The sequence below is a fragment of the Gopherus flavomarginatus genome, chromosome 5 (genome assembly GCF_025201925.1).
Source record: "Gopherus flavomarginatus isolate rGopFla2 chromosome 5, rGopFla2.mat.asm, whole genome shotgun sequence".
Lineage (NCBI taxonomy): Eukaryota > Metazoa > Chordata > Testudines > Testudinidae > Gopherus > Gopherus flavomarginatus.
In genome coordinates, this window is record NC_066621.1 from 19,928,995 (window position 1) to 19,944,245 (window position 15,251).

The 15,251-nt window shown below is 53.4% G+C and overlaps 1 protein-coding gene across 1 annotated transcript in view; it reads right to left on the reverse strand.

Moving 5' to 3' along the window:
* Positions 1 to 311: 311 nt before the first annotated feature.
* TULP1 (TUB like protein 1) overlaps positions 312 to 15,251 on the reverse strand; it is a 36,817-nt gene continuing 21,877 nt past the window's right edge. Inside the window, exons 5-14 of the mRNA XM_050953140.1 lie at positions 15,024 to 15,144; positions 13,620 to 13,733; positions 12,232 to 12,372; positions 11,560 to 11,657; positions 10,506 to 10,676; positions 8,436 to 8,548; positions 5,709 to 5,817; positions 5,189 to 5,287; positions 4,598 to 4,769; positions 312 to 1,134 (exon numbers count right to left, since the gene is read on the reverse strand). Coding sequence (XP_050809097.1) covers positions 1,001 to 1,134; positions 4,598 to 4,769; positions 5,189 to 5,287; positions 5,709 to 5,817; positions 8,436 to 8,548; positions 10,506 to 10,676; positions 11,560 to 11,657; positions 12,232 to 12,372; positions 13,620 to 13,733; positions 15,024 to 15,144 — 1,272 coding nt within the window. The 3' untranslated portion in view covers positions 312 to 1,000. The remainder of the gene's footprint in view (positions 1,135 to 4,597; positions 4,770 to 5,188; positions 5,288 to 5,708; positions 5,818 to 8,435; positions 8,549 to 10,505; positions 10,677 to 11,559; positions 11,658 to 12,231; positions 12,373 to 13,619; positions 13,734 to 15,023; positions 15,145 to 15,251) is intronic.

The following is a 15,251-nucleotide window of genomic DNA, read 5'->3' on the forward strand; positions in this document are numbered from 1 at the left end:
CCATCTCTGCTCATACAAAATCCAGACAAGCTCTTGACGAAGCTTGTGCCTTGTTCTGGTTAGAAGCACCTTCACAAGTACATCCCAGACCGGTGCTCTCCATGAACCAGCCATGAATGCTGCATAGCTAGAGGTCAGAGTATTGCTCTCCAAGAATCCAATACATGTTCTGCCTGGAGAGGGAGGAATCACATTGGCTGGACAGTGCACGTGAGGGATACTTACCTTCCATTCCCTTGCTGTACCTATTGTGGGGATATAGAAAGTACTCTGGTCCAGCACAAAGTTCAATTTCATTTTTTTAATGATCAGAGACTTGTCCCACAGTTCTTCATTTATTAACCATTATCAGTACAAAGAAAACAAATTAAAACAACCTGCTCCCCCACCTGTGTCATTTAAACCTAATGCTACAATCTATAAAACAGAATCTAAAAAAATCAAAGTATTTCAGGGATTCCGAGGAACTTCCTGAAGTCAGAGCAACTGTCGGGCTCATCCGCTAAACATATAGAGGGAGCAATTGTGCTTTGTGGTCTGGGACCAGTGGCCAGTTCTGAACCACCCACAGACTCAATGGAGACAAGAGTACAAAAAGTATCTGGTATTCTACCGTAACGATCCAACCCACTATAGCTTAAAAGAGCGTATCTGCAGTGCTTGGGGCCATCTCCTCCATCAGGGTGGAAGCTGAGGAAGACGGAATGGTGACTGTGTGATATCTGACCTTCTACACCCTAATCAGTGGATATGTATTTGCATTTAACGACTCCACTTGGTCTCATTCCACTCCACTCTCCAGATGTGGACAGGTAACATTAGTAACACCAGTCCAGCTGTTATTCACATCCGCAGAGTGATTCATGGGTTCTCGAGTGTCAGCACAGATCCCCGTATTGTAGGCGAACCCCTGCCTAGCTCAGCTGCTCCAGCTGGCAATGTTGCCCCTCCATCTGGCCTAGGCTCAGTGCGGCTCAGGGACGTAGGGCTCCCAGGCATGTTATTCACAGGCCAGCTTCCCATCAAAGCTGGACAGGGCAATGGCGAAAGCCTGCACAGTGCACATAGGGTAGTTGTAGTCCATGGTGAAAGCATCGTCCGCCACGCGGCCGAACTGCATCACAATGTAGTCAGCTGAAAGAGAGGCGGTAAGAGGCCATCAGAGCACACGAACAGGTTCCTGGGCTGGACTGAGCACCAAGGGTCCAAGCCCCACACCCTCCAACCAGCCAGGCAGCCAGAACTCTGGCATAGGAGACTACACAAGGCTACGCAGTCTGTGGCAGAGCCCAGAACAGAATTCAGATCTCCAGCGTCCTGGTCCCTCCTAGTCACTTTGAACCTCGTGAGCTGCATCAGTTTTCCCATCGGTAACCCAGGGATAACTAAACGGGTTGAGAGGTTTGATTCATTAATACATGTCAAAACTTTGAGATCCTTGACTAGGAGGAGGCACCAGACGAAGTGCTCCTCTATACCTCTGAATTCCTGTTCGCGCTGTTACCCCCAGCAGCCCAGCCAGAAAACCCACGAGGTTGTCCATCTGATGAACTGTTTCCAGTTCAGTTTTTCAGCTCCCAGAGGCTGAAGTCGTACCCCTAGGGATCTGAATGCCCAGGGGCTCAGCTTGAACCCAGCCTCTGCAGTCTGTCCATCGAAGGTGACCTTCCAAAGAAGCAATGCGTCGTGTCTCCGAGTTTGAATGTGTGAGTCCTGCACCTGCTGCCAGCTCCCAGGCTGTGGCTGAGCGAAGCACTGTGCCATGGTGGACTGAAAGGCCGCAGGGCTCTCGCTCAAAGGTCAAACCCAGCAGAGCAGGAGGAGACTGAGCAGGGTGGGGGCAGAGCTCAGCCACCTGCCTGACAATAAGCATTGCCATTTAATCAGCAGAACCAGCCCTTCCTCTCTCAGCGCCGATAGGGTAAGAGAACACAGGAGTCCCAAACACTGCCTCTCCCAAGGGGAAACTGATCCCTTGCTAGAATTCCTGACCTGACCATTCTCAGCACAGCAGTGGCACTCCCCAAGCCCACAGCCTCTCCTGTGGCTTCCTTTTGTTACACCAGCGAGGGTGACAGGAAATCTGTAAAAATAACCGGGGGGGCCCCCTGACAGGTTCTTTCTGTCCTGTAATCCAACACTCTGGACATGAACGTCCCCTGATTGGACTGGACAGGTGACAGGCAGAAGAGTGCCTCACTGCTTTGCACGCTTCATAAAGCCGCTGAGCTGCTCTCGCTCAGATATTTGCAGGTGGTCTCTGCTGCAAGTCTGGGGTACAGGGTGGGTGGAGCCCAACAGCCCCCAAGCAGTCAGCTGTCTAAACTTCGAACTCTCTGACTGATCCTCAGGGACCTTCCAAATCTAGCCAAGTCATGAAGCCAACCAAGTAAAATGTCATTCTGTCTCCAGCATCAGCCTCGGAACGGAGCCAACACACGATTGTTTCGGCCTCTGGGTGGGACTCCCTCCTCCGAGCAGAGGCTGCCCAAGGTCTGTAGATTGCTCAACTCCCACTTACACCTAGGGGCCAGAATTTTCAAAAGGTCTCATCACCCCCCCCTGCTTGGGCCAGGTTTCCCAAAGAGCTCAGCTCCCAAAGCGCCAGGCCCCATTTGTGGGTGCTGAATGCTTGAAAATGTAGCCCTGAGCTCTTTTAGCCCCACAAGCCTGATTTTTAAGGACTTATGTGATGCATATCGGGGGACATAAGTGGTTGTGCCGGGACTCTGCCCAGAGGTGAATTTTCATAGATTCCAAAGCCAGACGGGACCACAGTGATCATGTAGCCTGACCTCCGGCAGAGCACGGGCCCAGAGAACTGCCCCCAAATAATTCCTATAATTTCTCCCTCTGTGATCGTACATGCGATACGGGGAGTTCAGATGCAATGGATTCAAAACCAACCACAAAAGAGGCCCACGTAACGCTGGTGTAGGCAGGCGCTCAGCTATTGGCATCAGTGGGAGCTGGGCTTGCTTACACCAGGGTTGGATTAGCTTATCGAATGGGTTTCGGGGCGAGGGTGCTCACTGCCTCTCGTGCCCCCCTCCCCCAGCTCAGGGCTTGGGCCCAGATTGGGGCCCTGGTAGGATGACCTGCTCTGTGAGCTCTCCCCATCAGCAGGGGCCCCACCAGGAGTGGGCAGCAGCACTGATGGCCTGGGTGGGGAATTCTGGACAGCGGCATCCCAGGGCCTTCTCCTAGTTCAGGGATAGGCAACCTATGGCACAGATGCCGAAGGCGGCACGCAAGGTGATTTTCAGTGGCACTCACACTGCCCGGGTCCTGGCCACCCGTCCAGGGGGCTCTGCATTTTAATTTAATTTTAAATGAAGCTTCTTAAACATTTTAAAATCCTTATTTACTTTACATACAACAATAGTTTAGTTATATATTATAGACTTATAGAAAGAGACCTTCTAAAAATGTTTAAATGTATTACTGGCACGTGAAACCTTAAATTAGAGTGAATAAATGAAGATTCGGCACACTACTTCTGAAAGCTTGTCGACCCCTGTCCTAGTTATTCATCCAGTGACCAGCAGTGAGAAGCTGAGCCGGGAGCACAGCAAGGCAGAGCCCTTGTTTAAAGGCCCAGAGGAGAACAATTTCCTTGCTGCTAGACCGTGCCCATGGAAGGTTCCAGGCTCAAGCAGCATGAGCCAGACTGGGGAACTGCAGAACTTCGGCAGGGCTCCCTTGTCCACCAGACCCACGTAGCCCCAATCCCCTAGTACAATCTGCCTGGCCCTCTGGCTCCCCCTGGTGCTCCACTCCAGCACGATCCACACAGAGCACGAATTTGGCCCATCATGGGCCCAGAGCTGTGAGCAGCAAGGCTCCTAAGGAGTACTGTTTTGCTTGCGCAATGGGCCTAACGCTCCCTCCGAGCAGGTTCATTGCAGAGCGTAGCCCCTTATTTGAAGTGAGATTATGGTCTGGAAACTCCCACCAGGATTCCTCTCAGATCAAATGGCCTGCATGTTTCCGAGCGGGAACAAGACCTTTCCAGCTGCCAATCCCACCACTCAGCCTGCTGGGACTGTTCCTTCTCCCCCATGGTAAAGACTCTGCCCCCACCACTGGATGTCTGACTCTCCAGGTGATGCCTGAAGCCGAGCAGACTCAGCTGACCCTCTGTGACTGTCAGGACGGGAAACTCGCTTTGGCTCAGATACTACCTACGCCCGGGGAGCAGAGAGGGTGAATGAAGCGACCGTGCTCAGCAAGGTGTGTGCCTAGCACCATAACTGCCATGCCAGTAACGTGCGAGCCCCAGAGCAGGGTGCCAGGACTGTGTTCCGGGGACAGACTGCAGCAGCCCAGAAAAGTTGCTGAGGACACCATATTCTCCCAGTTCTCATCTGGTGCCAATTCAAGGCCCAGATCAGCTTTCCATTCATATCCCATGGGATAACGCTGCTCACAATGACCAGAATGAAGCTCACAAGCACAAAACCTAAGCTGGAGAGATGGCGTGAGATCCCTCCAGACTGACAATCCCCACCCTCTTGGCGGGAATCGCCTGTGTCTCGTGCGCTGCTCCCTGACTGGGGAAATCGACCTTGCCGGGTGACTCTCCCTGCGGACTTACGATCGTTGCTGTGCACAATCTGGAAGTTCTTGACGGAGGCGTGGGTGACTCTGCCGTGGAAGTTCAGGACGTAAGACTGGGTCTCGTCATTCCATACCGGGGCCTTGTTGTGCAGCTCAATCAGGTTGTCCATGTTCTTGTTCTGCCATCTCGTAAGCAGCCCATCGTTATCCTGGGACCAGTGAGAAAACACGCTCAGGAGGCAGCGCGAGTCTTTCTACCCCTAGGAGTCCCTGTGACTATTTCCCAGGGTGTGCAGGGTCCGTATCAGGTTGTGTACCATGTGTGCACCCCCCTGGTACTCCTGACATCAAGGGGAGCTGGCCATGGAGATCCAAGGCAGTATATGGCCCCATGTATCTCATGTGTGCATCTGGGCACTGGTCTGGACCTTCCATGCCCCTTTAAATCATCTCCAAGCTGTAGGCTTCTGCCATTCTGTTCTAGTTCTTATACCGTGCCTGTCCCCGTGGTATCTGAGTGCGTGGGTGGGGAACGATCACCTCCCTTAGAGATTGCTAAAAAGTGGGTGATGCCTCAGAGGAAAGAGGGGGCCTGCTCCCGGCATTGCTGGCTGGTGCGCTGACTTACGTTTCGGGGCCGGATTGGCACCCGCTCATTGTCCGAATTCATTCCAGGGATGATCACAGTCATCTTCCGGGGTCCTTTGAACCCTAAAACGTTTGTCTCCTGGAATAGAAACCCCAGTGGTCTCATCAATACATCACTGAAGGCTCACGCATGCCGAACAGGGAGAACAAACATCCCACTCCAAGAGTGAGCAGCTATTTCCTGACCCACTGGTAACAGCAGCATGCTCTGGGACTCCCTATCATGACCGGGATACGCAGTGCTCCACACTACCCTGCCTCCCATCCAGATGTGCACACAGCTGGGAGAAGCTCGCCCCACCGCCGCCCCCCAGTGGATCAACAGAGACCTCCGCTCTCCAGGACAGGATGCAGGACAGCCACGCTTACTGGCAATGAATCCAGGACTCTCTCAGTCTGGCACAGAAGTCGGAGATCATGGGCAGCCACTGTGGGATGCTGCTCAGCGAGCACAGCTCTCTACTGGGGGAGGGTGGAAAGAGCCTACATCTGTTACTTACATACACGACGGCTGACAGCTCCTGTCGCACGTTTGACCAGTCGGCGTTTGCTCTGTCGGGGTTCACACCGTTATCAAACACAGTAAACTTAGTCCCCATTAAATTGGATCTACAACAAAAGACAGAAATCAGGCTGAAGACCTGGGGTGGGGGCGTATGTGGCACCGTCACCCCTCTATTTGCCCTTCCTTAGATTCCCCTCTGTGCTGCTATGAAAGGGGTCTCTGGGGCACCATGGTATCTCAGCAGATGCCCCACAGCAGCACAATGAAAGGGAGGAAACAGGAGGGGACCTGGGCTCTTTGCAGGGATCCCAAAAGTCCAGATCTCTCTGCAGGGAGCGACAGGAACAGCTCTTCTCCACCAGAGTCTGTCAAGGACAGTCACTTCCTGACAAGCACCTGATTAATGGGGAGGCGGGAGGGGCATGGGCTGTATCCTGCACAGGGAACAACCTGCACCAGGCCAGGCTCTGTATGGCCACATGAGACCCCAAGGCATGGAAGTGCTCCCTAGCTTCCTCCGGACCCAGTTTCCCCTTGCACATGGCTCCCTTCATCCATCGCACCCATCAGTTTGCCTAGCACATTTGTGTAGATTGCTGGCATTTCCCTAGATAGCCAAGCGGGGCAGGGTCTAGGCACAGAGGGGATTTGGGGGTCCCAATCCCACCATGCTTCCCAACGCAGCAACCGAGCAGGTGGTCTAACTGCAAATGCAGCCCGGATTCCTTTACATCAGGGTTGTCGTGCTTTGAGGGGCATTGTCAGTAAGATTCTGGATAGGTGCCTGCTACACACAACTGAGCAGAAACAAAACAGTCTGCAGCAGGAGAATAGCATGTCACAGACACTGGCCAGTTTGTGGGTGATTCCCGTGGCCTCTGCACTGGTCCTGCTACACCCTCATATAAGTAGAGGCTTATCTGTGCACAGAAATTGCATTGGATTAACTTTAAAGGGATTGAAAAGGGATGCAAAGTCTCATGTGGACGCTTTTATATATGGGTTTAAATTGGTTCTCTCTGTAACTTGCACCTGCAAAGTTACTCACTCACGCTAACCCGATGTAAGAAGACAGGTTTGCATTGACTGAAGAGCGCCCATACACAGAATCACGCTGGTATAACGAAACCAGTTTACAATCACAGCTTTAGGTAAGCATCTTTAGGTGCAACTCTGTAGGTAGAAAAGGTCTTGGCTCCCTAGGCTCTGTGCTTAGTCCATGCCTGAGATAGCCAGCCTCTGATATCCACTGACCTGCTCTGAGCTAACCTCCTGTCATTTATGTGACAGGGTCGGGTGCTCGTAGGGTGCAACCTGTCTCTGAACTACCATACACACAGCTACCTCCCACTCCCTGCTCCAACAGACCACAGTGAATGCCTCTGGCCCACAACGAAGGCTGCTAGGAAGGGCAGGACTCCTCCCCGCTGAAAGCAGTGTCAAGAGGTGACCTCTCTCTCCTTCTGAAAGAACCGGAGGAGCCAGTTCTCCCCTCCCTGCCCCGCAGCACCAGTCCAGAAGCCAGATCTAGTAACAGGAGGCTCCAGTTCTAGCCAGAAAAGCTGTGACCCCCAGCTACAAAGTCAGAAGGACCCAACTAGGCCGCAATAGGAAGCAGCAACCTAAACAACACGCGCACCCTCTTTGGCTTCTCGTTGTGTTTCCAAGCAGCTGCCAATCTTGGATCCCCTTCCTCCAACAGTTTTGTTTCGGGGGCTGAATTGTGTGGGACTCATTCCTCCATCTGAGGGAATCAGTGCAAGACCTGTTCCCCATGTCCGTGGGGGACATGTTCTCCCCACGTCAGCCATTGAAGGACCAGTTTCCACTCCTACGTGCAGTATCAGTGTGGGGCCGGCACTGTAGGTAGTAAGCCAACCAGCCCGAATGGAGCTGGGGGGAAGCTGAATGGTGCAGTGTGGGCCACATCTCTGTGTAGGAAGGAGGGTATGTACACGGGGAAACTGCACCTGAGCCCAGGAAGTGAGGGAGCAGTGGGGGAAGCATCATCCCTTGCCCACTGTGTCCTGATAGCTTTTAGACATCAATTTAGTGCCAGTGAAAGGAGCCAGATGGACAGTCCTGGAGACTGGAGTCCTCCCTGTATCTCTGCAGCAGGGACAGACCAGGGTGGGACAGGACTGGCTGCTCTCATGCTGCACCCACCATGGGCCCATCCTACTCAGGACGGACCCCTCTAGGGCTGAGATACGAGTTCCATCCCAATGGCCCAGACCATCCCTGGATGCTCTGCTGAGGCTGCCAGCCCGGGGGCTGATTCGTGTCAAGTACGAAGGCACTTTTCATTATATGAACAACTGTCCCCAGAGAACAGGATTGGGACCCACCAAATCACTGCACACAGGCCACCTAAAAACCCTTGGTTGATGACCACTTTCACTCATTACCCACCAGGGTGGGATCTGAACCCGTCACCTACATTTGCAAGCTCCCTGTCCCTCCCAACATTCACGTAACTGTACGACAGCATTTGCTAAACCAGGGTTCAGAGCTGCAGGAACAGCAGAATGCAGGAAATAGCCCACGCAGCAGGAGACCTAGGCTGGCATGATTCCAGATGTACAGGGCAGAAGCTGCAATATAGCGGGTATTCTCACTTCACTCCCTGGCACGGTCACCTGCTGGGAATTTGCTCTGGACTCCTGGAGATGGGAGGTGGCCTAGGACTCAGTTTTGCCCAGGGCCACAGCTTTTCTCGTACCTCAGCTTCCCAATGAAGTTCTCTCCGCCTCGGGACAAATCAGTGGGATCAATGGAAATCAGGTAGTTTGAGGTCTTGCTCTTTTTCCGCTTCCGACCAGCCAACAGGAACACCTGTCGGAGACGGGAAGGAGGGGGCTGGATTACAGGGGCTGCGCAGGGGATGCTCAATTGTTGCAACTCACGGTACGTAGGACTGAAGCTGCACACCTTGAAGAAGCTCTATCAGGCACAAAACACTCAAGCTGCTTGCTAACACGCTGCTGGGAATACAACACGTGGTGCACCACCTCCCTAGTAAATACAGTACAAGGCCGCTGTCCTGATATTCAAAGCCCCCTTGGTGACTGGCCTTAGCTACCATAGAGATCACCTGTCTCTGTCTCCATGACCACCACCGCCTATGACAGTTGTCTTCCCTGGAACAATGAAACTGTCAACACGTAGGAGAAGCTCGGAGCGCAGGACGCAGCTTTCACAGGAGCTGGGCCTAGACCCACTGCCACAAGAGCTGGGAGTGACTAGGGAGCTCACCGTGTTCCAGACTAACTGCTAGACTCATGTCTGGGACTTAGATCTCCATGGATCCTTACCATGGAGGGGTCTTTTTAAAGTCTCTGGGGACAGTGGCTCTAGGCCTCTTGGAAATTCTGCCTTGTGCAATAGGACAAGCTCATGAGTGGCCATCCTGTGATATTTATGTGACCCACGTTGCAGCAGGACGCCATGCTAGAGAAGGAGAGGGTGGCGGCCCAATGTCTACGGGCTGTGATTGTGATGACATCTATGGGTCTCCCAAAAGGAGACACTCTCAAAGACACTGGCTAAGCAGTGACTCTGCCTGGGGAGTTCGATTCTGTGCCAGGCCTTGTATTCATACACTGGGTATATCTACGCTGCAAAGAAAAACCCATGGTGCAGTCTCAGAGCCTGAGTCAATTGACTTGGGCTCTCAGGATATGTCTACACAGGGTTTGTGAGGTGGAAGAGCCCCAAAGTCTACACAGCAATGGAACAGCCCTGCAGCCTGAGCCAAAGTCACCTGGCCAGCCGTGGGTTTTTCTTTGCAGTGTAGACATGGCCCCTGTGGCTAGGGCTTTCTAACTGCATCTGCGGAGTGACAGAATCACACTGGATGTAAAGAGCCTGGGGTATCTCCCAAGAGGGATTGTGTGAATATGGACAGAAGGGAACAGATCAATCAGCGGACAAACGCATTTCAAATCGCAAGCTGCAGCCCTACTCCAGAAGCAGTGTGAAAACTCTGCCACTGAAACAGCATCACCATTGGAAATGAGGCATCAGCTCCTGGGAGAGGTGCATCTTCAGGCAGACACAGTGGGCCTGAATTGAATAGGAGTGCTGACAGTCATCCTTCTCCCATCAGTATGCAGGCACAGCTGCATGGGTTCGTAACACTGCTCTCAGTCTGGAGCAAACAGGGGAAACCACCATGGAATATCAGGAGGTAGAGATGGGAAAGACTCACTGGGACAAACTCAGCCTTCGAGTAACTGCAGTGACTGCCACGGGCTTATGCCAGGGATGGTTCTGACCCATTAGGCCAGTGTTCATCTCGATAGTATATTTTCGAGTGCTTTGTCTGGCTTTAAGTGTCCCGAGTAGAGCTGGTTGGGAATTCTAAAAAAAAACAGTTTTTCGTGCTTGAGCAAAGGTTGGTTTCAACCACTCTCCCGATTCAAAAAATGTTTGAAACATACTGACACTGCCAGGACGGCTGATTCCACAGGTCCAGAACAAAACTGTTCACTTCACGATTCAAAATCACTTTCCCTTTGGACATTTCTATCAATTCAGCTAACACCAGGTTAAAATCCAAGTTACAAGGTCCAAGTGGAAATTAAACGTTTTGAACTTCTCAAAAAGGAACACTTCAGTTGACGCTGGCTGAGATGGGGACTTTTCGCCTCATTTCAGGGTGGGGAAAATTGCACAAAAACTCTCGCGGGAAAATCGTTCCCCACTGAGCTCTCACCCTGAGCGAGGGGTTTGCCCCGCTCCCCTGGGAGGGGTACTCTGCAGTCTAATAGGCTGGGACCTCACTGCTTGCCTTTTTCTCGTTGTCCAGGTGCAAGTAATATGTAGGATAGAGGCCCCGGTCCATCCCCTTCTTGTCTCGAGTGACCCGACACTTGATGGTTACCCCCTGAGGAGCCGGCCGCAGCACAAAGTCTTCCAGGTTGTCCACTTCGATGACAGGGGATGGCGGCCTCTCCTCTTTCTGTGGCCCGGCACCCAGAACGGAAAGGGGAGAAGGCTTTAGGGAGGGCTCATTTCAGGCACACACTGCTCTAGGGCTTTCCAGAGAGAAAGTGTCAGCAGCCAGAAACACACCCACCACCGCGTGACGTGTGCCCAGGCACATCTTGTTCTGGCACCTTTCCCTTCCCATCCAGTCACAGAGCTGTTCCCTGGGCCATATTCCTCATCATCCCTGGGTCTGGCCAGTCAAGTGCCAGGCTCCTCAGCATCTCCCTTCTCTGAACTTAGTCCCCCCAACCACTGTGCGAACCTGCCGGGGCGACCTCCTCCTGCCCCATGCCACTTCAGGAACCTGTTGGGGTGACCCCCTCCTCACCCTGGCCACCTCAGGAACCTGTTGGGGTGACCCCCTCCTCACCCTGGCCACCTCAGGAACCTACCGGGGTGACCTCCTCCTCACCCTGACCACCGCAAGAACCTGCCGGGGTGGCCGCCTCCTCCCCCTGGCCACTTCAGAAACCTGCCAGAGTGACCTCCTCCTCCCCGTGGCCACCTCAGGAACCTGCCAGAGTGACCTCCTCCTCCCCCTGGCCACTTCAGGAACCTGCCAGGGACAACCTCCACTATGAGAACCTGCTGGGGCGACCCCCTCCAGCCAGCTGTTGTGGGAACCTGCCAGGGGCCCCTTTAGGCAGCCCCACCCTCTATTCTTTCTATGGCCCTGCTCTGCGAGATGGGCTGCCTGCCCATCCTCCCACCCTCCTTCAGCATTAACACCAGAAAGCTGCTGCAACTGCCCCTTGACTTGGCTCCGGGGCTGCCATACCCCAGGGGGGAGGGAGGCCGCAAGGAAACCCCCGTTCCCTGCGCTTCCCATTAGCCTGGACCTGCCGGCCTTTTACCTTCTTGGATTTCTTCCCTTTCCCTTTCCTATTGGAGTTCTTCTGAGGGCTTTCCGAGGCCTCTCCCTCACTCCCCTCTCTGGCGGCTTTGGGGAGAGCTGCAGAGAGAAACACACAATGGGCATCGCCCACTTTGCTGCCCAGAAGCAGCCCAGACCCCATCAACCCAGCGGGATGGCAGGGAGGAGCTGAGTGCACTGGCAGGTGGAGGGCATTGTTGGATTGATTTATAGAGGCAGTGGCTTCCCTCGACACAGCCTGCCATCCGGGAGCAGATCATTTTAAATGACCCCTGGCTGTGGCAGGTCATGTCTGAAGCAATGTGATGAGTACCCTGCCAGCAAAGGGAGGGTGAGGAATCCTAACTCAATCATGTGGACCTGCTGGCCTGGACAAGCAGCCACTGTGGCATTTCTGCACAAGGCAAGTCAAAGGACACGGACAATTCCACTAGTTAAATTAGCCAGCAGGGGGCAATACATCCTCCTCCTCTAGAGCCCAAACATATGACCCACAATAATACCCCCACCTGGCGAAGATGGAAGAGTTCGTAACCCCAGGTGTCCAGTATCTGCCCATGCGCTGCCCTGCTGCTGGCCCTGAGTAATGGGACTTGTACCCTTCAGTGCCCAGAGCCCACCATGGTGCACCCCTCGCTCAGGGAGCAACCACCTTTCTTTTTGGTCTTCTTCTCTTTGTGGCTGTCGCCTCCCGCCTGGAACATGGAAGCCGTGTCCTTTTTTGTGTTGGGTTTGATTGGCTTGGTGCTGGAATCAGAGTCGTCTTCCTCCTCGCTGTTTGTGAAAGCTGGGGCTATGGTGGGGAAGACACGCGCACAGAGGAATCAGTCAAGAGAGGGACTACAGATCCCTGTGCTAACACTCGTGCCTTTCATCTGAGGATCTCAAAGCCATCGAGAGACGTTAGCTAAGGACTGTACACATCTGTCATGACAAGGGAATATTTCTCTCAGGAGAATGGAGTTGCTCAGGGTGGGATTTGGTCAAGATCTGGCTAGCGGCAGTCAAAAAGACGAACAGAATGTTGGGGAATCATTAAGAAAGGGATAGATAATAAAATAGAAAATATCATATAGCCTCTATATATATCCATGGTATGCCCACATCTTGAATACTTGTGCAGATGTGGTCACTCCATCTCAAAAAAGATATATTGGAATTGGAAAAGGTTCAGAAAAGGGCAATAAAAATGATTAGGGGTATGGAACAGCTTCCATATGAAGAGAGATTAATAAGACTGGGACTTTTCAGCTTGGAAAAAGAGACGACTACAGGAAGGATATGATAGAGGTCTATAAAATCACGACAGGTGTAGAGAAAGTAAGAAGTGTTATTTACTCCTTCTCATAACCCAAGAACTAGGGGTCACCAAATGAAATTAATAGGCAACAGGTTTAAAACAAACCAACGGAAGTATTTCTTCACACAGCGCAGAGTCAACCAGTGGAACTCTTTGCCAGAGGATGTTGTGAAGGCCAAGACTACAACAGGGTTCAAAAAGAACTAGATAAGTTCCTGGAGGATAGGTCCATCAATGGCTATTAGCCAGGATGGGGAGGGACGGTGTCCCTAGCCTCTGTTGCCAGAAGCTGGGAATGAGTGACAGAGAATGGATCACTTGATAATTACCTGTTCTGTTCATTCCCTCTGGGGCACCTGGCATTGGCCACTGTGGGAAGGCAGGATATGGGCTAGATGGACTTTGGTCTGACCCAGTATGGTTGTTTTTATGTTCTTATGTAGCACCTGCACTCTTTGGAGACATGCCATGGGTCTATTACTGATTGCACGGGCCTCATCCAAACGTTGGACAGGCATGTGCCAGGGGAATTGGGTCAGCACTGAGGCAGAGCAGGATGCTTCCCTTGTTGAAGCCTCACCAGAGTTTTCCTGGGAGGTCTCCCATCCAAGTACTGACCACCCAGCCCTAGCCATATCCCAAGGGCTCCCATGGTACCAGTGGTGACTCCTCATGCACCCTTTGTTGATGACGAGAGCTCTGGGGGCCCAGGGGATGTATGGGCAGCTGTCACTCTTCACCTTTCTTTTTGCCTTTTCTCTCCTTCTTGTCCCTGCTCACTTGGAACATGGACGTCGGCTCCTTCTTCATGGGCTTGGCAGCTCTGGGCTTGGCATCGCAATCACTTTTGTCTCCTACCGGGCGGGAGAAAGGACCCAGTGTGAGGACAGGAGGGGAGAGAAAGGGCAGCAAGCAGGGAGGGCGGAGGGAATAGCGAGGGGTAAGAGATGGAGAAGGGAGGGGGAGAGATCAGGGAGGAGTGGGGACAAGCCTGGGAGAAAGGAAAGAGGGGGAATGGGGGAAAGCCAGGTTTATTGAGGGGAGAGAGCGAGGGGCAGGGAGGAGACGAGAGAAAAGGGGGACAGAGGGACATGACTTCAGGGCCTCTGGAAACACAGACACAGGAGAGCCTCAGCCCTCTGCTGCCCTCCTCCCTCAGTCACTTCCCAGGAGGCTTGGGGACTCAGCCGGCCAGTGCTCTCTGCTCATTCCTGGCCTGGGTGTTAACCGCTCAGTCCTGCCGACTTCCCTAATAACCACCCATTGCAACCTGCAACCTCTGGCTGGGGCTTACCTTAGGCCAGCCCCGAGTCCTGGCTCTCCTTGGATCAGAGCTGCCCTCTTCATGCCCTGCCTGTGTCCCAGGCCCCCATCTCCTGCTCTCTAGCAGTGTGTGTCACATAACACCCAGCCTGAGCCTGCTCCACTGACCCAGGGGGAGAGAGATTTCCTCTTGGCTCCTCTGGGAGGCAACTAATTGGAAGACAATGCTGAGAACACCCTGCCAGTGGAGTCCCCAGGGAGGAACTCGGATGGGCTCCAGCTGGGAGGAGGGTGCTTGATTGGAAAGAGCCTCGTTCGCCCCTCATGCCCTGTGGTGGATCCTCAGGCTTCGGAAGCTCAGCTCTGCTGTGAATTACTCTGAATGCCGAGCTCCATCTGACTCCTGGGCTGTCTGCTCGCAAGGTGGAGGGATCCCGAAGTCAGGCAAAGAAACATCAGCCCCAGCCCATCTGCCTCACTTGACAGGGAAATGGAAATATGCAGCAAAAGGATCCTTCCACTCCTGTCCCCTAGGGCGTTTCCAGGAGAGGGACTCTGATGGACACACACAGATTCCCAGGGACAGAGGGTACCTCACCGGGCCTTGCCTCACCATAGCATTTGAGCACCTCACGCCCTATGACCGGGCAGGGCTATGGTCCCCATCGCACAGAGCGGGGACTGAGGCTTGTAAAGGGGGAGTGACTTACCCAAGGTCACACCCGGAGTCTGCAGAGGAGCAGGGAATTGACCCAGCTCCCCCAAGTCCTAGTCTAGCGCCCTCACTGCTGGAGCATCCTTCCTCTCACCCATGCAGCATGGCTCACTCCCAGGGTTCACCTCCACATGTCAGCCCCTTCTCCGGGGCTCCAGCTGCTGACCTTTCGGCTTGGGTTTTCTCTCCCTGCTTTCTCCAGCTGGGATTTCTTTGGGGGGCTTCCTTTTTGGCTTTTTTGGTGGGTCATCATTCTCCACCTCCTCCTCTTCCTCCTCCTCAGAGTCCTCTGGAGGTGCGGGGATGCGGGGGTGGAGGGGAGTGGAACGGGGATGAGAAGACGATTAAAGAAAAACGGACACAGCCACATTAAGTGACTGTGGTGACGGTTCCG